We start from the raw sequence: 25450 nt of genomic DNA on the forward strand, positions 1-25450 counted from the left end.
CTTTGTAAATAATTCCTCATGTTGGGATCTAGAATAGTTTCTTTTTTTAGAGAGAAAGGGAGAAGGAGAGAGAGAGAGATTGACGTGAGAGAGAAACATCGATCGGCTGCCTCCTGTATGCACCCCCACAGGGTATCAAATCTGCAACCTGAGTATGTGCCCTTACTGGGAATCAAACCTGCAACCTTTCTGTATATGCGATGATGCTCTAACCAGGTGAGCCACACCAGCCAGGGTGGGATCTGGCATAGTTTCATCTGAGTCTTGTAACAGCCTTGTGAGGTATATTGGGCAAGAATCATTTCCATCTTGCATATAGGGAAACTGATGCCGGGGGGAAGTCATGTGACCAGCCCACATGACCCAGCCAGTAATTCAGACCTTATTCCCTGACTGCAGTCCAGTGCTTAAATGTACACCAAGTGACTCAAAGGGCATCATGCAAACAACCAAGGAAACACAATTAGACATTGACAAGAAGTTGCTTTTTACCTACTACAGGGTTGTAATTTTTAAGCTGGGTTATGCCCATTTTCTCATCAGTTTTTTTCACCCGTCCACTCTCTGGCTTAGAGCAATCGTTCGGCTGAGAGTCTCCTGATCCACTCGGGTCCTCTTTTCCCTGACCTTCTTCTTTGGCCTCCCCTTTAGGCACTGTAGACTGGGGCACTTTAAGCCTGCAGACCAAGAGCGAGCCAATGTTATGGTGAGAAAACCAAGGGCTGAGAGAAAGGGCACAGTTTTTTCTCATGAATCAGATGAAGCCATTTGGTCCCGAGGCCTCAAACTCAACTGCCCTAGAGGCCTGGCAGGTGTTTTAAATGAATAAGATGTGCCAGGTCACTAGGCACTGGGAATGATGAGGACTGTGGTGACCTGGAGAATGCACCCCCACCTACAGGGCAGCTGTGAGAAAGGGAGCCTGACAGACCAGGTCCTCTGATACTGCATAAGTGCTAGAAATCAGGAATTTAATATAAAATTAATTGGCACCTGATTCAAAGTACATGTGGCCAATGTATGGCAAGACGCACAAGCCAGGCCTCTGCTCATCCACAGACCACCTGTGGTTTAGACCCAGCTACGAAGTCTCTCCCATCCCTAAGTTTCTTTCAGTCCATTAGAGGATTTATGGGCAGAGCTAGAGAGGACGTCAGGAAGGCAACTAGAATCGTTCTGAGCCATTATGAGGTGGAGCAATTTTCACACATCACAGGGCCTGTGACTTGGAGTGCTCTGCCCACAATTAGAATGGAATAAAAAATGCGAGGATTTTCTTTTTTCTTAAAAAATCCAGATATTGATCCTTGTCATACTAGGGGGTCATGACCACAAAGCCCAACCCAGTGAATTCACTGAGAGCACACGAGACTAAACAAAGCTTTTGTGAAAATGGCTGCAGAATGAAGACAGAACTGGGCGGCTTCCCCTGCACTCCTGTGGGTGCTGCTACTCGCCTGTTTGCTGTGCTTGAATTGGAGATCCGGAACCGAACCTGCTCAATGGCACTTCTCACCAGAGGGTCGTTCTGGTCCATGGACGGGTGCACTACCAGATCCACCTGCAGAGAGAGGGGGGGAAGAGCTCAGGGAGACTGAGCTCCACAACTCGGCTCCCTAGTGGAGCGCCGGTTACCCGCTCATTAACCTTTCCTACAGACAGTTATGAGACTGAAGCAAAGTGCGCCGTGAACCGTTTCCCATTGTCACAATCCCTCCGCTCATCAAGGGATCAAGTGCTGCCATCAGCAGTGCGCTGCTCTGCTCAGGAGAGGAATTCTGGCCTAGAAAGAGCCGTCTTCCCTGCAGTGCCCTCGCTGGTGTCACGGCCCTCTGGTCTCACATCTACCTGGTGGGCTGTTCTCTATGCCCCGCTCCTGCTATCTGAGAATGTTCCAGAAGTGCCTGTGAATCCTGAGGGCTTCCATCTGGAAAAGGTAAACGCCTTCATTAATCTCCCCTCGCTGAGTGCCGCTGTGGGACTCCTGCCAGGTGCGCTTCTAAACAAACTGGCAGAGGATTTAGAGCTGCTTTTGTTGTTTTAGCTTTTCCGAGGTGCTGCAGCTGAGCAGTGAGGGTGGTTACCACCTCCGGAGGGATAACTGGAGGACGAATGGAAATGACCTGGAACTGAGCAGAGGGTGTGGGGTGACAGCTGTGCAGGAGACGGCAGGCACAATGGTCAGGCACCTGGACAGCCAGGCTTCCTTTCTGTCTCTGTCACTGGCAGGGGAGAGCAAAGTGAGGTTTTCTAAATGGCTAACTCTGATCAGCAGGCTGCGAGCCAAAAATGACTGGAAAGAGGGTCACAGGGAATAGGCAGCAACGCCTCATGTTTTAGAAAACAAAACACCAAAAGCTGCCTTGGCTCAATCTCCTCTGCTCATTTGTGAAATGGGAACCCCTCCCTCAGGCCCTGCCAACTTTTTTGTGGTTTTGTGAGGCTCAAATGAGAGACAGCTAGGTAGCACCCAGGGAATTTAAAAGCATGGCAGAAATCCAAAGCATTCCTATTTCCCCACTTTCCACAGCCAAATGGCCTAGCCAACTTTCCACAGGCCCAATGGGCAGGTGGCCAGATGTGGAAGCCAGAGCCAAGGCTGGTGCTGGGGCAGAGCAACTCTGGTCCGCATGCTCCAGGAGACCAGGGGGCAGCCTGTGGCAGCCCAGGCTCCGGGTGCCAGCGCATTCTGGAGGCAGATGTACAATACCGCAACCCTTTCCAGCTGGAAAAGTGGGGTACCATGTAGTCGCACCACTACAGTGGTACAGTCAAACCTTGGTTCCAGAAAGTCTCCCGTCTTAAACAATTTGGTTCTCTACCAAGTTGTTGGGAGTGTGGTGAGGGTGGGGGATGTTTCGGTTGTTGAACAAAACTTCTGTTCTCAACCTGACAACCCCTTCTTGTTGGTACATTAGCATGACAAAAAGCGTTTCTCAGGCCACAAAGGAGAATTCGAGTCAGTTTACCACTACACCTCCTCTTGTTAACATCTCAGGAAATTGTGCTGTGAATATTTTTGTGTTTATCTGCACAATTTTAAAACAAAGAGGCCATCAAGAGTGCTGATGTTGAGTGTGAAAGTGCTAACAAAACAATGATTACAGGCAATTGAAGAGGCAGAAAAATTGCTGTTGATTTGGATAAACAAAAAGTAGTTAGCCTGTGAGAGCACTTCGGAGGCGACGATAAGTGAAAAAGTGAAGGCTGCACAGTAACCTCCTAAAATCCACCCGTCACCAGTGCTGAAAGGGGATCGGTTAAGGCCAGTAGGGGTAGAAGGCCAGTAGCGGGTGGTTCGATAAATTTAAGTAATGTTTGTTAGAGATTAAATAGACATTAGACATACTGTATGTAAGAGAAGTTAAAATAGGAAATCATTTGGGAGTCGAATGATTTAATTCAATTTACGTTATTTCTAATAGGGAAAAATGATTCAGTTTTCGAACAAAATGCTTTTGAATAGCCTTCCGGAACGAACTGAGTTCGAGAACCGAGTGTACTTGTGGCAAGAGGTCCCCGGTCTGGGCACCTTCATCTTTGAGTCCTCATTGTACTTGCTCCCACCCCCACCTCTGTCCCACTCACCCCAGTTTTGCCTGGTAGTTATGGGGCCAAATAGGAATTGGAAACACAGGGGATACCATTGTCAGACTGCCCCTCTCCATTACTAGATGGGGTAAGGATTTCTTGCCCTCAATTTCTGCCCAGACAGGTCTTTCCCCTCTGAAACCTCTGCTCTGTGAAGACCAACAGAAATCAGAGGTGTCGCAACTGATGGGCTTTTGTCCTTCCACGGGAGACAGCAGCAGAAGGCTTCCTGCCACCGCTTCAGGGGCTGAGTGGCAGGCTGCTGGGGATGGGAGAGGAACACGGTCAAGGGGACTCACAGCAGACATAAAGATCGATGAGTGCTGTCAATGCAGAATGGCAGAAAATGTGTTTCTGAAGTCATTTTTTGTACTGCTCTTTTTCAAACTTCAATGTCTCAATAAATAAGTTAAAGTAAAAAAACTGAAATGACCTTGCCAGCTTATTAAGAAAACAAAACATCAAAGCAGAGCTCTCTTAAGGCAGAGATTTAAGGTGCAGTCAGAAAAAAAGATCAGGAAATTACAAGTGACTGTCCCCATAGCACCATTCCCTTTGGTCCCAGTGCCCAGCTGGGCTCTCAAATTATTCTGACCCTGAAAAATTTATGCCTTAGAATATGTGCAGTCACTGAGCTACAGTTGCTATGGGAATGCCCCCAAACTTTAAATTTTACAGAAACAGATAAATTGAGACAGAAGAGAGATGTCGTTCCCATCGGATAAGCACAGCAGTGCAAGCTAACTGAGCCACAGCCATCATCTCCTCTGGGAGATGTTTCCTCCGATCTCTGTGGAAAATGTTGTGCTGCTTAGTCTAAATTTTCCACCTCCTAAGTGTTGCTTAATTACTCCCCATGCTACGCTGCTGAACGTCCATATGCCTCAGTTTCCCTCCTCTCTTCCACGGCTGGACACCTGCCGTGGGCGGCACATGCTGTTCTACGATCCAATTACATTATTTTTCTCTTCTGTTTCCAGCTTCCACAGAAAGATGGGATGAACCCCGTTCCCCAAATTAGGAGGCATAACAGGAAATTCTGAGTGATTGACAACAGAGGAATGACAGAGATCTAACAAGGATATGAGAAGCTGGACAAGGAAACTTGCAGCAGTTGGCTCTGCAGGAATCAGGAGAGCCCGTGGTTACCTTCTTCTTGATGCCATCTTGGATAACCGTAGTCCGATATAGTCTCAAGAGCCCTTCCTCAGACAGGTTCCGCACCAGGCGGACAATGGACTTCTTACAGCACTTGGTGGACACGCCTTCCTGCTTCTCCTGATCCATGATCATTTTCTGAATCCTGGGGCATCACAAAATAAGCAGTTAATATTTCCAACCTCAACATAGAAGACCATTCCCAACCCAGGCAACCGAGACATGCCTAATGGCATCCAACAGAAATTGGGGGAGAATTAAAGGGGGTTTCACCATTGAAAGGCTGACTCCTTGAGATACTAAGATCATCTCTCTTGGGGATAAATAGTTGGCTAAAGACAAGCCACCATTCGCAGCAGCTTCACATTCTGAGCTTCTCACCAGGAACTCAAGAGATTACATGATTTGTGACGCGATGGCAGGGAAGCTGGGAGCCATGATGGCAACCTCTGGACAAAGTCTCTATGCCAATTTAACACCCAGCGAGGAATGCTCCAGCTTACCACTGCTGACACCTCAGATCGGAAGCTCTTTTTGATTCCTCTCATTTACCTTACCCTCTAGAGCAGGGGCGGGGGACCGTTTTTCTGCCAAGGGCCACTTGGATATTTATATCATTCACGGGTCATACAAAATTATCAACTTAAAAATTAGCCTGCTAACATCGGTCCTCAGACTGAAGGGTCATGGGTTCGATTCCTCTCAAGGGCAAGTATCTTGGTTGCAGGCTCAATCCCTGGTCCTGTTCGGGGTGCATGGAAGAGTCAACCAATCAATGTCTCTCTCACATCGATGTTTCTCTCTGTCTCTCCCCATCCCTTCCACACTCTAAAAATCAATGGAAAAATATACTTGGGTGAGGATTAACAATAACGAATTAGCCTGCTATATGTAGTAAAACATTTAATTAATTCACTTCTAATGGCTTGGCAGAGCCAGACCCAATGATTTCGTAGGCCTTATATAGCCCAGGGGCTGGACGCTCCACACCCCTGCTCTAGATCTTACTGAGTTACTGTGGCGACGTTTCTAGATCACTGATGGGAATGGCAGGGACAGTAGGAACATTTGGCCAAACCCGTCACTGCACCAAAGAAGGGAGCTCGGCAGTAGTGTCTGCAGATGGCCTCCCCATTGCCTAGAGAGGTCACGTCCTTGACTCAGGTGCCTTTCACGCTGGGTGCCTCAGGAGCCGTGAAGATGCCGCCCAGGAGGTGGTGGTAACAGCAGCTGGAAGGACCAAGCCAGAGTGCAGAGCCTCTCCATGGACAGAGGCACCCCGCGCACGGAGTTCTACTTGCGTCTCTTGTTTCTGCTTTCATGTGAGATTCTAGCCGATGCTACTATCTGCCTAAGCTTCTTCTTGCCCCTGTGCTGCCACAAAGTTTCCAAGGAGGGAGAAAGGCGCATGCTGTTCCCCCAGGACTTCCAGCTCACGCTCAGTCTCCACTCCGTCATGTGCTGATGTTCCTCAATGTCCACACTTGTCAAATCACAAGAACAGACTAAATCCTTTCTACCACAAGGAACACCATGATCTATACAGGGAGGGGAGATCCAAATGGCTCTCGGCCATTTCTGCACCTGTAATGACTACCTGGCCTGAGATTTATCCCTAGTGCGAGACCGACAGACTCCTTACGTGAACAAGCTCTCGATTAAGCGGAGGTTGGTGACAGCTTCTATGATCAGATTCCTGCGTTTCAGCAGTCGGTAAGTTTCGTGGGGTTTGTCTTGGCCTGGGCCGTGCTTCCCAGTCTTCTGGGAACTGCCACTCTCCTAGAACAGGGACCAAAAGCACAAGAATACGATGGGCTCAGCACAGTTTGGGGGGCAGACACCACTCCTGTGGTGTACTTTCCCTCCTTAGGGAACTTCTATGCCCTGTTTCAAGAAGGAAGCCAAGAGGACTATTTCCCCGGCAGGATCCACCCCCCGCTACTTCAGGGTTGTGAAACAACAAAGGCATCTGCAGCAGACGGCCCTGGACTCTATGGAGACCAGCTGGGCTCAGAGAGAAGACGAGGCATGTCCTATGGCACCCCCTGAAGCAGCACAAAGCACACGCTCCATTTTCCCTGGGTCCTTCCCCAAGAAACTGACACACTGAGCACAGCTCCACGCCAGTCACTCTATAAAGCTTCTGTTCATCAAAAACTCCCATTTTACGGAAGAGGAAACCAGGGCTCAGTGGGACAAAGTAACCGTCCAGGTCGCAGAGCGTGAATGTGCGCCAGGACAAGTTATGCCCCATGGGCTTCTGACTCCAAATGCAGGAAGTCACGGGAAATCTCTCTGGGAATAGAAGACAGAAGCAGAGACCGGCTTGAGTTCAGAGCAGGCTGCCCTAGGGAAATTAGGATGAGGTGAGGGAAAGAGGAAGGAGAAAAAAGATCATTTCTCCCTCTTATCCCTGCCAAAACGCTCACTTCTCTCTCACAGCTCCCTTCTGCCCTCTAGGAGCCTAAATGAACTTGCTCTCGCAGATCAAACATGCTGCAGCTGAAACGTGCACGTGCCGTGAAAGGAGATTCCAGCTCTAACATACTCCTTGCAAACCACTTGGCACAGATCAGCGCCACACGGCAGCCCAGGGCCCTTCTCTGGGGGCCCCTCGCTCGGAGTGGCGCTTTCAGGAGGACGAGAATGCGCTGGAGGAGGCCACTCAGGGCTGGTATCACAACAGATCGCTGCCCTGCCTTCTGCGGGAGCTCCGAGGGGCACAGCTCTTCCGTTCAGGCAGAAAGGCTCCAGGGCCCAGGAGTGGCACAAAGACCTTTGTTCTCTCTTGCATTTCAGAGCAAACATTTGGAGAAGAACATGAGTAAATGTGCCACACTTGAGTGGGGCTGCTGGAGAGCCACGTGAGAACAGGCTCTGCTAGGGGCCTGCGGGTAGTCCATCTCACGCCCCTCTCCTCAGCAAGTACAAGGACGCGATCCTGCCAATACTTTGACAACAAATTTCTAAGAGGAAGAGAAAGAGCTGAGTGAGGAAGCCAGCAACAGGAGTTCTAGGGCATGGAGGGAGACGCGTGGGGCTGATTAGAAGTGGGAGGAGGAGGCAGGCTGGGATCCACTTGCATGCAAGCCTAGGTTCTTCGATTAGACAATACCAGTCATGACTCGACCATGAGGAGGCATGGCATCCAATGCACAGGAAAGGGCTGAAAGGTTTTAGAAAAATCCAGAAAGCCTTTCCCACCCTCCACCCCAGTCCTTCTGCAGCCCGGAGAGTAACAGCATAGAACTCCATACAGAAAGGGAGAGGCAGGGGAGGGGGTGGGAACTGCACACAGGAGGGTTCTAATTCTCAGTGTCATGAACTGGGCAGGCACCTCACCCAGTTCCTAGAGCCCCAATGTCCTCCTCCCGGACCAGAGCTGACACTGCACAGGGCTGCTGTGAAGCCTGAACAAAACAGCAGCGGCAGCATCCAAAGCCGCCCTGATCACAGGTCTGTTCTCTGCTGGGAGCCTCCTCCTCTGACCCTGTGTTTCTAATGTGCAGGAGGCGCCACCATTATCTGAGGCAGTTTCAGGTGGCTCAGGACAGCGAACTGAATCACTTGTCTTTTAATCTAATTACATTGATGAAAAGGCCTTGGTTTGATTGTACTGTGTCTTTAACCCTCTGACATACAACAGTATTTGGCCCAAATGTACCAATATAGTTTTATTTTCATTACATCTATCTTATGGTTTATCTCTTTTTATAGTAATGATGTTGGCCTTTTGTCTGCAGCAGTTTCTCAATCCTGGCACTGCTGGCATTTTGTGCTGTGGGCTGTCCTGCACATTCTGGGATCTGTAACAGCACCTCTGGCCTCTCCCTGCTAGATGCCAGGAGCACCCTCTCCCCCAGGTCATGACAATTAAAAACATCAAATTTTGGTGCAAAATTAGGCCAAAGTGAGAACCACTCATCTAAACTGGCCATATACAGTTCCCTCCAAAACAAATTTAAGTAGAAAGTGTAAGGTGCTGGAGATGTAACAACGCTAGGTATGAGTGCAGGTGACGTGTGGCGGGTGAGGCCAGGCTGCGTCAGGTGGTGTGTGGACGAGCGCCTGCGGCCTGGCAGGACCAAGCACTGGGCATCTGAGGCCTCTGAGGACGTTGTGATCCTTAAGCACAGAACTGACAAGGCTGACGTCCACCTGCCGCAGGCTGCTTCCTGGAGAAGACGCACCCTCATGCGGGCACACGCTCACCTTTGGGTTGTCAAGCCGGACCTCTTCGATCACAGCTATGTCGCCGCTGTTACTCTCCACGCAGTGGGAGCCGAAGGCCGAGGTGGCTTCTGAGGAGCTGCTGGTGTCCAGGAGGCTGTCGGCCCCGACAGAGCCCCGGCGGGCCCTCTCCTCAGCAGCTCCGGGGGAGGACGTCGGCTGCTTCTTCAGCGGGTGCAGGTTTACTTTCCAGCCACCTGGAGGCAGAGTAGAAAGAATGAACTGCGGCCACATCAAGGGGAGAGCGAGAGGGGCCTCTCCACTTGGCAGCCAGCCCAGACCCACCCAGGCTAGAAGACCCACGTGCTCAGCGTGAAGATGGGGCAGTGAACCCAGCAAGCAGGGCGGTGCCCCCGCAGCTGGACACCTGATTTGAAAATCTGTCACGAGCACCACCCTCCACACATTAGACGAGATCGGGCGCGTTCAGGGTGGTATGGCCGTAGACAACCCTCCACACATTAGGAATGTCTTCTGTAACTAAACTGAAAGCCTGAGGGGTTCTTAGGTTGTTGGAGGGACTGGACTGAGGGAGCTTATGGGATTCCATCACTTTAACAGTGAAAACACAAACCAAAGCATTGCCAAGGAGCCAGGAGACAGACTGCACAGCTGTCTGACATTCTCAGTGCCTGCTGAACCGAACGGGGTGTTTTCTGAAGAAACCAGAGCAAGGCGGATGGGCAGCAGCTCAGACCGAGGCACACGTGCCCGGCCGCTCCCCTGCTCCCACCCCGAGCACCGTACCCTTGATGGGGGTGGAGTGATGAGGCTGGCTCCCGAGACTGGAGTTCAAGGAGGATTTCATGTCTCCCTGTGACCCTCTGCCTCTCCTTTTGCTGCCGCTGCTGCTGCCCTCCTCCTCGCTGTCCAGCTCAGAGAGGAAAGTGTCCTCTCCCTCAGGCGGGAGGGACTCCTCCGGCACCGAGGCCAAGCTCACGGTGGCCAGCAGCTCGCTGCGCGCCTTCTCCCTTTCGTACTGCCGGCTCAGGTCGCTCTCCTCTGCAAACGCGCAGGAGATGTACTTGGTGGTCCGCTGCCGCCCCTCGTCTTCCATGAATCCCTGGGAAGGTGAGATGTGTTTAATTACGTTCAAAAGAGGGCGTTGTTCACACAGGCATTCAGCTGGCCCCTGGGCCTGCGGTGTCCATTTCCTTATCATGCCTGCGTTCGCCCGTGTCTCCTCCCCCTCACTGCCCGGGCTCCGGTCGGGCCTATGGATGCTCCCTCACAGGTCTCCTGCCGCGGCCCCCTCAGCTCCTGCGTCCACAGGCCTGTCGGAGAGTTTTCTCAATCGCAATCCTGAATGTGTGTCTGCTCTGCGAGACATGCTTTGCTAGGGACCTGCAGGTAGTCCAGTTCATGCCAGGCCCTAACTTGGTCTTCCACGTGCCCCCATGGCTGGCTCAGGACTAGGCCATAAAGAAATGGTTAGTAAGCAGTGAGGGTTTGCTATGTACAATTCAATGGGTTAGACCTGTGCCCACAGACTGGCGAGTCAGGGCCCGGAGGTCACAGCTCCATTTAGCCACTGCATGGGGACTGATATGAGGTCATCACCAATCCACACTCACTCTATCTTCTAGGACAGGGCAGAGGGGCTCTCCCAGGGCCCTAAATGTCAGGAAGAGCAGCATTTTTTATATTCCAACCACATGCCATGGATAGTGCCAAGGGCCCTACAATCATTAGCTTCATTCTAATACTGCCCTCCAGAAAAGTGGCCAAAAAATTCAGAAGAAGAGAGTGAGGCACAAAGGGCTGACACAGCAGGTCTGAGTTCTGAAAGGAGAACGCCAGACATGCCTACTTAGCCAGCTCAGGCCCTAAGAGCCAGACAAGCAGCATAAAAAAGAGGGGGCCAGGAGGGCCTGTGGAGCCCTGAAGGGCACCTGTTTGTCTGCAGGGGCGGCCGGAGGCTCTGTCACGGCAGCTGGTGCCCCACACGGAAGGGGGGTACTGCCACATGTCCTGACTTTCCAATGCTGACAACTCCTTCAGTTTTTAAGACGTAAAAACTAACAAAACCACAGTATGGGCCCCGGGCAGCATCTGCCGCCTCGAGAGACGGCAGCCCGTCGGTTTTCTGACCGGCCGAGACACTCCTTCGTGATCACACTGTGTGCGCACACACCCAGACAGTGAAGGGCCCGGAGGACTCGCGATGTTACCTTGACAGCTTTGAATCTTTGGAGAAGACGACACAGCATTCTTGCTTCCAGCTTTCCCACATTCATGGCCACTCGGATTTCAGCCTGGGAAATTCCTTTCGTGCCTCTGCGCTCAACTGTGTGAAACAATACACCTGAACCCAACCTCTGCAAAGGGGCCATTCCGCACCAGTCACGTCAATTCCCACCCACCTTTAAAGCAGGCATTTCAGTGCAGTGACACCAACAAATAGAAGAACACAAATGCCTCCTCTCTCCCCTCCCAACACTCTGAATACCACCACTAAGGCCAGTTTTCTTTTTTAATATATTTTTTAATTGATTTCAGGGAGGAAGGGAGAGGGAGAGAGAGAGAGAGAAACATCAATGAGGAGAATCATCGACTGGCTGCCTTCTGACGACCCCACAAAGGATCAAGCCTGCAACCCGTGCATGTGCCCTTGACCAGAATCGAACCCAGGGCACTTCAGTCCACAGGCTGATGCTCTAGCCACTGAGCCAAGCCGGCCAGGGCTAAGCACCAGTTTTTAAGTGCTCACCATCCAAATGGCAAGTGATCAGCTTCTGATCTACTAAGTTCCAGCAGCAGGAAGTTAGCTCTTTCCCAGGAATGGACTTTTTTAGATAAATTTAATGAATCCCTTGAAAAAGCATCCCAATACTGTTTAATTAAGAACTTCAACATTTTCCCAGCCTTTCTCGGTGGACACAGAGGTGATGTGGATCACTGTCCTGTCACAGCTGTCAACCAGCAGGACTCTGGAAGGGATCATGCTAGGTGGCCCCATCTACATGGCCAGCAGGTGGCTGTGCCTTAGCACTGGCTCCATCTGTTGGCTCCTGCTGCTACATGGCCACGCCCAGTGCCGTTACTGTATCGCTAAGAAGCCCTGAATTGGCTGGGCTACTGGAGGCTGGCAGCCCTAGGAAGGAGCCTGGCAGGAGCCACGGTGGGCGGCAGGGAGTCCCTACAAAGTAAAACACGCGACTGCAGGGCAGACTTCCTGGCACAGCTCTTTGCTCAGAAATATCTTCCCCTTATTTCCTGACTCACACACACTTGAGGCTACCAGATAACGGCAATCCGGATGAAGGAGGTTTGCTGTATTGTACATGTAGAAAAAGCAATGCCAGGATGAAAAGAGGTGACGAGAATGTGTTCCCAAACTGAACTAGTAACATGCTAATGGTGGGGCGGAGAGGGTCCAGGGTGACCTTTCCCAAACTGTGTTCTGAGGAACCCATTCTGAGAGATGGGAACAGCTGATAAAAGCTGCCACTCAGCCTGTCAAAAATGCTGTGCTGACTTGCCAGTGTGTCTTTGTCCTGCGGCCAAATCAGCTCTCCGGCAGCCACCTCACCTTCTACTCTTCCCTCCCTACAGGGACCGGCAGCCACACCTACTATAATGGGGCACTGCTGTCTTACATGGATTTTAGGGGATCCAGAGGAAAGCTAAAGAATGAGGGGAGACATATTTTCCCTCCCCGCCCCCCACTTGTCACTGGAATTCTCAGCCTGCAGTGACTCCAGATCAATTTTAGAAGATGGTAGGTGGCTCTCAAATCTTAGAGTAGTAACACTAACAGCTAATATTTTTAGTGCCTTCTATATACCAGGCACTACACCAAATGTCTTAATCCTAGTCCTCATTAGATGCCATGGTGGGTATTATACCCATTTTGCAGATGAGGGAACTGAGGCTTGGAGAACTTGCTAAAGTCATAGAGCTAACAAGTGGCAGAGCAAGGATTCAAACTCAAATCTGATCCAAAAGCCTACACCCTTCAAGGACCCATGGTGCCTCCTGCTGTGCTACAGCCTCAAGAGCGAAGCCCTCTTGACACACGGGCAAACATTTCTGCCTCCAACGCTCAGGAGCCGCCCGCAAGCAGGTGTGAGAACGGGGCTTACTGAGTTCGTAGGTCTGCGTGAGCATATCCCGCTCGTACACGATGTCCACCGGGGGCACTGCCTTGGAGATGACCTCCTCGTCCTCATCGTCGTCCTGGTCGTCCTCAATCTTCCGTCTAAATTCCTTCAGCAGCTTCAGGCAGCGCACCATGACGTCGGTCCCTGGGAACACAGGCACGGCCTCCAGCAATGAGTGAACAGTGTTGGGGGAGGGCACTTCAGCAGAGAGAGACCCAGAGAGAGGACCCGCACAGCATGGAGTTTGACACTTTTAAAACTGCACGTCTTGGGGTACAAGACCTGAAAATTTACTCTGTAAAACTGCTCTTTGTTTTGGACATAATTAGTGAACAAAGAAATGCAAATGAGAGGAGTAATGAAGTGCCCTGTCAGTCCTAAGTAAACAGCAGCCTCTGCTTGAAACATGCTCCAGGCCTGTCTTTTCCCACCGTAGTCGCCCCAGCCCCCAGAACAGTGCCGGGAGCACAGCAGGCAGCAGGCAGTACTGCTGACAGGATGAAAACCATCCTGTTCTGGGTGTGCCGATACCCACTACCAATAAAGGGTGGGCATTTCAGGAAGCCTTTAACCCAGTGATTCTAAGTGCAGACATTTAGTCCAAAAGAATAGCTCAAAACGAGGTGAAAGCTGCCACCATAACAGGCCCCCCAGCACTCTGTGCAGCAACAGCTTTTATGCATAATATAAAAGAAGGACGACGGGGACCAAGTGGTGGTACCCAGAGAAGCTTCCTCACCCTGGGCTGGCTTCAAACCATCACACCGCACCTATTCTGAAGGCACAACGTAGGAAAAGTGACAGTGAGTGCCCACGGCTGGAGAAGATAAAGGCACGAGGAAAAGCAACAATGTCTGACGCTTTACACGTGCTAACTTATTGGATCCTGACAACGCCAGGAGGCCCTTCGCAGATGAAGAAACTGAGGTACAGACGGGCCAAGCATCCAACAGCTCGCCAGTGACAGGGGCCTAGCTGCTCAGGCAGGATCGCAGGTCCCCAACCTGGGAGAAGCGATTCTGCACTGAGGGGTCCTATGACACATGACAGTGTGGAGGCAGAACACTGCCCGTCCAGGATGTCCCCGCCCTAACTCCTGGGACCTATGAACAAGTTATCTTCCATGGCAAAAGGGACTTGCAGGCGCAATGAAGGCTTTTGTGGTGGTGGCGGTGCTGGATTATCCGACGGGCCCAATGTAATACCCTTGTCAGTGGGAGGCAGGAGAAGAGTGAGACTGGAGGTGCTACGCTTCGCTGGCTTTGAAGACGGAGGGAGGGAACCTGAGCCGAGGAATGCGGGTGGCTTCTAGGAACTGGCAAAGGCCAGGGAATGGCGTCTCCCAGAGCCTGTGGACAGCTCGATTTCAGCCCAGTGAGACCCATTTCAGACTCTGATCTCCGGATTGTGGAATAATAAATTCCTGTTTTGTCACTCAGCTTGTAGTCATTGCTGCAGCAGGGACACGGATGGTTTCTCCACCAGCTTCAGCAGCACTCTGAGGTGCAGAGTCCTCAGCACCACCGCAGAGAGCGGCACTGGAGCTGGTCTGCGACCCAGCGCCTCCTGTGCAGGAGCTGTGGCCACGGAAATGCCCACAGTAGAGCGCCACTGAGCGTGGTCAGAGGAGCCTGGTGGAGACAGAGCACGTGGCTCACAGTGAAGTTCAAAAACAAGAAAGCATCTCAGGGCCCTGAACTTGTCAATCTTACTCTCAGAGAAAGGGTAGTTGAGGCTGACCCACCAGAGGGAGTATGGGCAGCTTTGATGGTCCTCGGGGCAGCCTGGTGCTGACTCCCCCCAACACCTCAAAGTGACAGGAATCCCCCCAGTTCATGGCTTTTTAACAGGAGAAACCTGAAGCCACACCTTGGCGCAGACCTCCTTAAGCCCCAGCTCCCTGTGCCTGGCGGGTCCTCCCAGGCTCTCCTGCTTCCTGTGGCTTTGCCTTTGCTCTAAGTACCTGCCTTCTCCCTCCATTTCTCTTGCCTGGATGGGAGCCTTAATAATCAGGAGAAAAAACCTGTGGACATGGGACTCCTGGGCCCATCTATACAGGTGAGAACTATTTGAAGGCCCAGGTGACCGGGATTGGGCCCTCCCTTGGGGCAGAGGCACCTGCTGCTAACACATGACCAGACACTGTCCACCAAGCCACTCCCCAAGGGGTCTTCCCTGCTGTCCTCTACTTGAGCCGCTCCCAACCCCTGCACCCCCTCCTCTGGCTCCTAGGTGGTGCTCACAGAGCAATCTACTGCTCCTAATAGTAAAACGCCTACCATTTCTCAAGGAGAGCCATGTCCTGGACTCTGATCTCCACGCGTCACACGAGCCAGTCCTCACCACAGCCTTGGGATGGTGCTCCCACCCGTTCACACTTAGAGAGACTCCCACCGGTAGCAAGCGAGGAGCTGGGTTCTACCAGGCAGTCTGCTTGGGAGCTCAGGCCCTAAACCTTGGATGACAAATAGCTCCTACTGACAGGCGCCCATGTGACCTGGGCCAGGGCCAGTGGCGTCTGCGTGAGCGTGACTCGATGCAGCACCTAGCGGAGCAGACCGGCACACTCTACATTTGCAGCTACAGCCCTGCATTTCTTCTCCTACCCCTTTCAACTTCCTTACGGGGCTCATTAGCCAAGAAGATACACGGAACAGCCCCCCAACAGACACACGTGGAAGAGGGAAACATTGCTATACACTCACGGACCCCGAGGGTGACCAAGAACCCTCCCTGCCTCCGAGGCCTCTGCTCCGCATCAAGGCGGCGACTTCCCACCCTCGGCTCCCACAGCACTGCCCCCAATGCCAATCCTGGGCCTCTCCAAATGCACAGCTGCCTCCTCTGCTGACAGCCAGACGGATGGACGGCCAGGAGTGTGGGGGCAGATGGGCTTCAGGACCAAGAAAATGCGGGTCAATCTCAGCTCTACAATCTCTCATTTCTGTGACTTTGAGAAGTGACTTAGCAAAGATTTGCTTTCCACTCAGTAAAATGAGATGACAAGGTTCTCTGCTTCACAGGTTAGTACTAGGATGACCCCAGATAACGTCCGTACAGAGACTGGCACACAGTAATCATTCCACCAGAACAGCCAGCATTGCTGTGGGCCAGGCACTGTGCTTGGGCGTTACAAGAAGGAACCCAGCAAATCTCACAATCAGAGGCTGGTGGGCCCCTGAAAGCCCCATTGTACAGATGTGAAAGCCGAGGCCCAGAGGTTAAGTGACCTGCTCAAAGTAATGGAGCTATGGAGTGGCAGAGCTCGTATCTGTAAAAATAGTTGGTGCCTTCCTGCCAGGTAGAAAAGCCCCAGGGCCTAAGGTGGTGGCCTGGCTCCTGAAGATAATGGGGAAACTCCTCCTGCTCTGGTCCTGTGCCTGGGGCTCAGGAAGGCCCGTGGACAGGCAGGCTGCTGGCCGGGGTGGGGGAGGTGACACACAAGGACTGAGCTGTTCCCAGCAATCACACTGGGCACTGGGAGTCGGAGGACTGTCAAGGAGCATGTGACTTGGGAGAGGCGAGTCTCTAGCACACCCCGAGTGGAGGGTGGTCTCAAGCATCCCGCTGGGCTTGGTGAGGTGGTTGTGCTTCCAGAAGGCCCAGCATGACTCGTCCAGATGGCTGCTGAGGTTTGGGCCCGTGGGTCTGCAGCCCTGCCTATCCCAGATCCCACGGATCACAGCTCTGCTGCGAGTCCCAACTGCACCACATTCTTCTGCAGCCACCTGACTAGGAGACCCAAGCTGCGTCTGTCTCTAGTCTTTCTCAACTTACTGTCCTTGGAGACACTTCACTTTCCCCATGCCGTTTCATACTCACCATACTTTGGAAAACCTTGTGTTAGAGAGGCAGTGTGCACAGTGGTTAAGAATCTGGACTTTTGCCCCAGCCAGTTTGGCTCGGTGGATAGAGTGTCAGCCTGTGGACCGAAGGGTTGCAGGTTTGATTCCAGTCAAGGGCACATAACTCAATTGCAGGCTCGATCCAAGGCCCTGGTTGGGGCACGTGTGGGAGACAACCAATTGATGTATCTCTCTCACATCAGTGTTTCTTGCTCTGTCTCTCCCCCTCCCTTCCACTCTCTAAAAATCAATGGAAAAATATCCTCAGGTGAGGATTAACCACAACAACAGAAGAATCTGGACTCTCCTGCCAGAGCTGGTGTGTGAACCTGGGCAGGCTGGTTGCCCTCCCTCAGCCTCAAGCGTCTCGCTTGTAAGTAGGGTTAATGAGTGTCCAGCCCCATGGGGAAGGGGCGAACAGTCAGAGAGAAGGCAGGCAGGGGACGGACCACGTGCAGTCTGTGCGTCATGTCCAGGCCACTTGGAATCAGTTTCACTGGCGCTCATAGCTTTCCCACAGTTCTGGTTTTATCAGCCTCAGCATTTCAGGTTTTCATTATCAAAATCCCTTCAGCCCATTCTACCTTTTTAATGCAGCCTGGTCCAGACCACAGGTCAGCTAAAGCCGAAGCACGAAGGGCGAGAGCGAGACCCTGGCCAGCACACCCAGGCAAGGTGAGCACAGCCTCTCTCTCCATCTCGGTAACCAGCAATCCCTGGAAGAGTTGCTGCCTATTAGTGGCAGCCCCCGACAACTGGGTGCAGGGCTTTCTTTCCAGGAACAAAAGGCAGGAGAGATACAACCAGGTCAGAGGCACAGACTTCCAAGCACAAGGAATTTTAGGCATTTAACAATGTGGTGCGCTAATTTCAGCAACTCAACACAAAGGAATCATGCAGTTCTATTGTGTCAAAGACCCAGGATCGGCTTGTGTTACCCTCAAGGAAGGATGGCTTCCCTCACATTCTAAAGATCCTGAAAAGAAGGGGAGGGGTGAATCTTTACTGAACACCTATGTAAGCCAGGCACTGTGTCAGGTGTTTTCAGAAGCTATTTTACTTAATTATCATGAGGATTCTGCTAGTTATTACTGCCATTTTAAGAGAAAAGAAACTGAAGCTCAGAGGGGTCGAGTGATGTAACCTATGTCTTGGACCCAGCAAGTGGCCTTTTTCCGCATTAGGCTACCTGGCGAGGCTAGAGTTTCAAATTTTTATCAGAAAGCACTGTTTGTTTGGTGTAAAGGAAAACCCAGAGTGGCTGTGAAGTGGAACCAATAGCCTGTGTTTCTCACATTCCCAAAGAAAACTATCATCTGGCCTCCTAGCCAAACGGTACACATAGCTGTGATCACCCCGAGAAGAACAAAAGCCAGATGGGAACAAGGAGCACCAGGAGAGCCCTCCTCCTGAAGAGTCAGCAGCCCAGGGGAAGTCCCATTGGTGAGCCAGGCAGATATTAGGAAATTCAGTATTATATGCCCCCCCCCCCCCCCCCCCACACACACACTCCTGAAGAGGGACCAGGTCCAGGCTGGTCAGTGCTAGGAAGTCATCTGGAGAGTCTGGACTCCGGAATGATAAGCAAGCCAAGGGGACAATCTGAGGTGGCTGCCATGGGTAACTGCAGAGAGGCCTGGGCAGGAGCAGGAAGAACAGACTTCAGGGCAGCACCCAGAATGATGGAGGAGGGTGCTGGAGCCCCGCCCCAGGGTGACGGAATAGGTTAGAAGTACCTGCTCTGCCCTGGCAGTTGTGGCTCAGTGGTGAGAGCACCAACCCACACACCAAAGGGTTGTAGGCTCGATTCCAGTCAAGGGCACATACCTGTGTTGCAGGTTTGATCCCTGGCCCCAGACTGAGACGGTGCGGAGGCAACCAGTTAATGTGTTTCTCTCACATCAATGTTTCTGTTTCTCTCTGCACGCCTCCCATCCCCTCCCTCCCATCCACCCTCTCTAAAAAGCAATAAGCAATAAAAAAATATCCTTCAGTGAGGATTAACACAAAATCTACACTAATAAAAGACAAAGATGCAAATTGACCATACCTTCGCTACACCTTAAGCCATGCCCACCAGTCAATCAGAGTGACTATATGCAAATTAACCCAACCAAGATGGCGGCCGGCAGCCATGGAGCTGGAGCAAGCAGGAGGCTTGGTTGCCCAGTGATGGAGGAAGCCAAGCTTCCCGCTTGCCGCAGTGGACTCTGAGCTCTACTCAAAGCAACAAAGTTTCAATTATAGAAGGTAAATAAACCCCAGATACCTGCTTTCAGCTGGCTGTGGCCACGGAACTGGAGAGAGCAGGAGGCTTCCCTCCTGCCCACCCTGGCCGGCTCTGAGCTCCTCTCAAGGCTACAAAGTTTCAATTATAGAAGGTAAATAAATCCAATAAAAAAAAAGAAAAAAAAGGAGAGGCTGGGAGCTTCCGTCGACAGGGGGCTTGGCCAGCCTGAAAACGGCCCTCAGCCCTCACCCAGACTGGCCAGGCACCCCAGTGGGGACTCCTCACCCTAAAGGGGGTGTGGCCAGCCTGAAAACAGCCATCAGCCCTTCACCCAGGCTGGCCAAACTTCCATGGGGTGAAGGTCTCACTGGGGGGGCCGGGGGGAGCGGGGGCTTGACCAGCCTGCAAACAGCCATCAGCCCCTCACCCAGGCTGGCCAGGCACCCCAGCGGGACCCCCACCCTGATCCGAGACACCCTTCAGGGCAAACCAGCCGACCCCCACCCATGCACCAGGCCTCTATCCTATATAATAAAAGGGTAATATGCAAACTGACCCTAACAGCAGAACGACTAGGAATGACTGGTCACTATGACAAACACTGACCACCAGGGCGCAGACGCTCAATGCAGGAGCTGCCCCCTGGTGGTCAGTGTGCTCCCACAGGGGGAGCTCTGTTCAGCCACAAGCCAGGCTGACAGCTGCCAGTACGGCGGTGGTGGTGAGAGCCTCTCCCACCTCCTCAGCCACACTAAGGATGTCCGACTGCAGCTTAGGCCTGCTCCCCGCTGGCAAGTAGACATCCCCCGAGGGCTGCCGGGCTGCCAGAGGGATATCTGACTGCCAGTTTGGGCCCGATCCCCCAGGGAGTGGGCCTAAGTCAGCAGGTGGACATCCTCCAAGGGGTCCCAGACTGCAAGAGGGCATAGGCCGGGCTGAGGGACCTTCCCCCCCCCGCCCAGTGCACAAATTTTTGTGCACTGGGCCGCTAGTCTATAATAATAAAAGGGTATTATGCTAATTAGACTGGACATCATTCTGCATGTCATTCTGAACGTCCTTCCAGATGAAGCCAGGGCCAGAGGGAAGCCCAGGTCCTGGGTGCCTGCTGGCGGCCAAAAAGAAGCCTGTGCCGGCAGCCGGGGAAAGGAAGGCCTATTCTTGCACGAATTTCACGCATCGGGCCTCTAGTAAATAAATAAAAGGATGGGCTCTGGAGTCAGTCTGTCTGGTGCTGGGGTCCAACCCCAGTAGGTCCAGGGGTCCCCAAAGGTGTGGACAGAGTCAGCGAAGACTATCCACCCTCTTCCTATGGTGGAGTCCTATCCATCCTGAGAGTGGGGCATACCTAGGGGTCCCTGTTCGGGCGCCAGATGCTGGGGTCCAACCCCAGCAGGTCCAGGGGTTCCCAAAGGTGTAGACGGAGTCGGCGAAGAAGGAATGACACGGAGACAGCATTCAGTTGATCAGCAGCCTAGCCAGGATTTCTAGCCAGGATCTCCAGCCAAGTTCTGGTCAGGATCTCCAGCGAAGTTCTGGCTAGGATCTCCAGCCAGGTTCTGTGTCCATGTTCTCTTGCTAGGTTCTCCAGCCAGGTTCTGTCCAGGTTCTCCAGCCAGGTTCAGTCACCAGGTTCTAGTCAGGTTCTCTTGCCATGTTCTATCCAGGTTCTGTAGCCAGGTTCTGTCTCTAGGTTCTTCAGCCAGGTTCTCTCGCTAGGTTCTGTCTCTAGGTTCTGTGGCCAGTTTCTGTCCAGGATCTTTTGCCATGTTCTCTCCAGCGAAGTTCTTCTGTCTCTAGGTTCTGTGTAGGTTCTGTGTCTAGGTTCTGTGTGTAGGTTCTGTGTCCAGTTGTCTTGTTACATCTGTATTTATACCAGTTGATTCCAATCCTATCAATCTCTATTTCAAAGGTTAGGGCGTTTCTTATCTCCATTCCAGGGAGTAAAGATTATGTAGCTTAAGCATGATTGTTCGTAGTTAAAGTGATTAATTACCCGCCTGGCACTTAGTTAAGGGGTTTTATTCCCTCTCTAACTTCAGGGGAAAATCCCTACCTGGGGAAACAACCTTTCTCAGAGAGGTGACCTTGGTTAAAACACATAGTGCCAAGAAGGTGAGCAAACATATTAAGAACAGTATGCCATATATGCCAGGTCCCTTGAAACAGCAAGGATGGACCGGCTCCCAGCAGTCTGGTGCGGACCTGCCTCTGCCACTCACCAGCGGTAAAACTGTGGAATGACCTCTCTATGCCTCAGGGTACTCAGCTACCATAAAAGGGGACAAGAATAGTATCTTAGAGTACTCAGGACAGCATCTGGCATACAAGTATTGTTCAATAAGCCGTGCTTGATTCTGCTTTTACCATTGCTATTATAATTATTACAACCTTAGAAAAACACAGCTTTTGAGGACCAAGAATCATATCTAATCACCCAGCCTGAAATGTCAAGAAACTGTGTGGGGCCTTTAATTCAGTTTCACGTCATTTACTTTGTGTTGGGCCCAGAACATATAGAGATAAATGTGATAGGGTCCCTGCCCCTGCAAAGGGTTGCATCTATGTCAGAGGCCGGGAGCGCAGGTCAGTGTGTTGAGTTCTGGTTCTATCCTGGGTAAACTGCTAATGTCTCTGAGCCTCGGGTGCCTCATCTATACAGTGGGGATCATTCTAACAGCAGGTTTAGACTAACCTGGGGTAAGGACTGCGTGGTAAATGTGTGGAAGTGCTGAGCATGTGAGCTGGCCCCGTGACCACTGAGAAACAAGCTGCAGAGTGCTCAGGGCTTTACTGCCAGCATGCACTGGGCTGGCGAATGAGAAAGAGGCAGGATGGGGCTGGCAGGGGCAGGGGAGAGGCTGACATTTGGGTGGGATTAAAGGATACAAGAGAATTGTCTAGGCGGAAGATAGGCATCCCAGGCAGAAGGAAAGACACCAGCAAAGGCACAGAGGTGGAAAGACAGGCCTATTTGGGAAAGTGGTGTTTTTTTAAAATCTTATTATACTAGTGGCCTGGTGCATGGATTTGTGCAAATTGAAAGGAAATGAATTAGAAGAAATACTTTAATATCACTGTTCGCACTTTCTCTATAAATGTCAGAGATGAAAGAAAATTAGTAAAATGTATATGAAAATAATATAAGTTGATTAATAAATAAACAATAACAACTTGATATAACAACAACAACACAGATATGATGTAAAAACAACAAAAACATGATATAAAAACAACACTGGTAAAAACAATGACTGATAAATTGATTAAACTTATTCTAGTATCTCCCTGTATTCCACATTAAGAGTAAAAACACTTTGAGTGCTTGACTAATTTCCCTTGTGATGAAGTATTTACAACTTTAACTTTGTCACACACTCTTTGAACTCGAGAGAAAGCAACATATAATTGACCATGTCCAAAAACGAGTTCAGGTGGGAATATTCCTACATTGTCAAGATTGGTACCAGCGAGAGCTTTATATGTATTGTGCATGCGCGAGTCAACATTTATTTATTTATTTATATTTTTTAAATATATATTTTATTGATTTTTTACAGAGAGGAAGGGAGAGGGATAATGACTTAGTAACATCGATCAGCTGCCTCCTGCACACCCCCCACTGGGGATGTGCCCACAACCAAGGTACATGCCCCTGACTGGAATCGAACCTGGGACTCTTCAGTCCATAGGCCGACGCTCTAGCCACTGAGCCAAAATGGTCAGGGCTCAACGTTTATTTTTAAATTGCCAGTGCGCATCATATGTACCGGTCAGTTGATTGGTCACTTAGCCTTTTATATATATATAGATTTATCTTAATTATTGATAGCAATTACTAATTTTTTTGCCAGTGTCCTTTAATCAACTTTTTCATTTTTAAAGATTTCATGCTACTTTTAACTGTTTTCCCCCAGCACCATTAATATTCTAGGCTTTAAATTTTTCTCCAATCTTTTTCTATTCTTTCTGTTCATCCTTTTGTGTTTCTAACCTTCATTTTTTTAAATTCTAGATTTCTGGTTTCAAACCTCTTTTAAACATTCTTATTTATTTTATTGCATTTTAATCCTTAATATGGCTCATTCTTCTTTTCTTAGCTTGTATACTTTAACTATAATATTTTAAATGTCTCCTTTTGTCCTTTTTAATTTGCTGTACCCTATTATGTGTTTCTTGGTTTTGTTTTGAATTTTAATAGCTATATCAAGATATAATTCATATACCATACAATTCACCTATTATTTAAAATTAAGTTTGTTGGGGTGACATTGGTTAATAAGATCATATAGGTTTTGAGTATTTAACTCACCCATTTAAAGTATACAAGTCAATGGTTACTTAGTATGTTCACAAGTATGTGCACCTGTCACCAGGCAATTCTAGAGCATCTTCATCACCTCAAACCCTTTAGCTACTGCCCTAACCTTTAAGTACTAAGTACCTACTAATCTATTTCTCGATTCCCTATACTGCACTTTCCCATAAAGGAATCATATAGTAATGGCTGGTTGTGACTGGCTTTTCTCCATTCAATGGTCTTGGCACTCTTTTTGAAAATTAGTTGATGGAGGTGTGGGCTTATTTCTGGACTCTCAATTCTATTCCATTGATCTCTGTCTATCCTTGTGTCAATACTATGCTGTCTTGATTGCTGTTGCTTTATATACATTTTGAAATTGGGAAGTGTGGGTCCTCCTACTTGAGTCTTCTTTTCCAGAATTGTGTTAGCTATCTGGGTCCCTTGCAATTCTACAATAATTTTTGAATTAGCTTGTCCATTTCTATAAAGAAGTCAGCTGGATTCTTACAGGAACTGCATTGAATCTTGTGGATGAAAAAGGGGCCACATATTAAACTTGACAAGCTCATGGAATGCCTGCATGATGGCCTTATAAATTGAAGTAACCATATAGAATGGTCTGAAATTAAAAATAAAACATAGTGGGTAGTCATGACTTAGGCTAGTATTTTTCCCTAACAAAAGTCTATCTTGCCCTAGCTCAGCCGTGGGCAAACTACGGCCCGCGGGCCGGATCCGGCCCGTTCGGCTGTTCTATCCGGCCCACTGAGCAAGGGTTCTCTTGCTCTCCCCTCCGCTCCTTCACCAGCAGCAGTGTTAACATGGCAACGTCGGGAAACACGGCTGCAGCTCCTTCTTCTGAGTCCAGTTTAAGAACCCATTGTGGCCCTCGAGTCAAAAAGTTTGCCCACCCCTGCCCTAGCTGGTTTGGCTCAGGGGATAGAGTGTCGCCCTGCGGACTTAAGGGTCCCAGGTTCGATTCCAGTCAAGGGCACATGCCGGGTTGTGGGCTTGATCCCCAGTAGGGGGCATTCAGGAAGCAGTCAATCAATGATTCTCTCTCATCACTGATGTTTCTATCTCTCTTTCCCCCTCTCCCTTCCTCTCTGAAAAATATATATATTTTTAAAAAGTCAATCTTTACCTTAACTGGGCCTATAGTCTTTTTTTGCTAACATACCTGATAACATGCCTTGGAATATCAAAGTAATTTCCTACAGAACACTACATGCACTTTCCCATAAAGGAATCATATAGTAATGGCTGGTTGTGACTGGCTTTCTTGGTTTTGTTTTGAATTTTAAAACACTACCATGTCTGAGTGTTCTCAAAGCACAACCACTGCACCAGGGCAGAGACCACAAATTCCCTCATTGTTATCATGTTAATTGTTAACTGTTAACTATCTTGTACCCACCTATATAAAAGAAGTATGTGTCTATTCCTTGTACTATTTTTTTCCTTATTCCTTTTACTTTTTATTTACTCCCAGAGATTTCCCACTTTGCTTTCTCCAGGCTCCCTAATCTATCATCAGTGAATTTCACGTAACCCCCTTACGCCATCTCCTTTGATTGTAATCCTATCTATTAAAAGACAAAAAGGGTAATTGACCGTACCTTCGCTACGCTTCCCATCGGCTAATCAGAGTGATATGCAAATTAACCACCAACAAAGATGGCGGTTAATTTGCATATGTAGGCTCCAAGCGGTGGGGTGAAGCCAAACGGCCCCGAAGCCAGCCGAGCAGCGAGGCCTCACGGCCCCGGGATCAGTGGAGCTGGGAGGCCTCATGGCCCCAGGATCAGTGGAGCCACAAGGTCTCACAGCCCTGGCGCCAAGCAGAGCTGTGAGGCCTTACCGCCCCCGGGATCAGTGGAGCCGCGAGGCCTGAAGGTGGGGAGGCGGGGGACTCTGGCCGGAGCCCAGCCAGAGAGAAGGCCTGGGTCCTGGGTGCCAGAGGAAAACTGGTGCCAGCAACCAAGGGAAG

At 50.4% G+C, this 25450-nt stretch overlaps 1 protein-coding gene across 5 annotated transcripts in view; it reads right to left on the reverse strand.

Moving 5' to 3' along the window:
• Positions 1 to 25450, reverse strand: part of GTF3C1 (general transcription factor IIIC subunit 1) — an 87437-nt gene that overhangs the window by 34543 nt on the left and 27444 nt on the right. For 4 of the 5 annotated variants that reach the window (XM_036303077.1, XM_036303075.1, XM_036303076.1 and 1 more), the window contains 8 exons: positions 13065 to 13226; positions 11151 to 11266; positions 9727 to 10042; positions 8962 to 9176; positions 6392 to 6528; positions 4741 to 4894; positions 1458 to 1561; positions 493 to 677 (listed from right to left, as the gene is read on the reverse strand). In XM_036303077.1, coding sequence (XP_036158970.1) covers positions 493 to 677; positions 1458 to 1561; positions 4741 to 4894; positions 6392 to 6528; positions 8962 to 9176; positions 9727 to 10042; positions 11151 to 11266; positions 13065 to 13226 — 1389 coding nt within the window. The remainder of the gene's footprint in view (positions 1 to 492; positions 678 to 1457; positions 1562 to 4740; positions 4895 to 6391; positions 6529 to 8961; positions 9177 to 9726; positions 10043 to 11150; positions 11267 to 13064; positions 13227 to 25450) is intronic. The other variant, XM_036303079.1, reaches the window with a different exon arrangement.

Source organism: Myotis myotis, unplaced genomic scaffold (genome assembly GCF_014108235.1).
Source record: "Myotis myotis isolate mMyoMyo1 unplaced genomic scaffold, mMyoMyo1.p scaffold_m19_p_35, whole genome shotgun sequence".
Classification (NCBI taxonomy): domain Eukaryota; kingdom Metazoa; phylum Chordata; class Mammalia; order Chiroptera; family Vespertilionidae; genus Myotis; species Myotis myotis.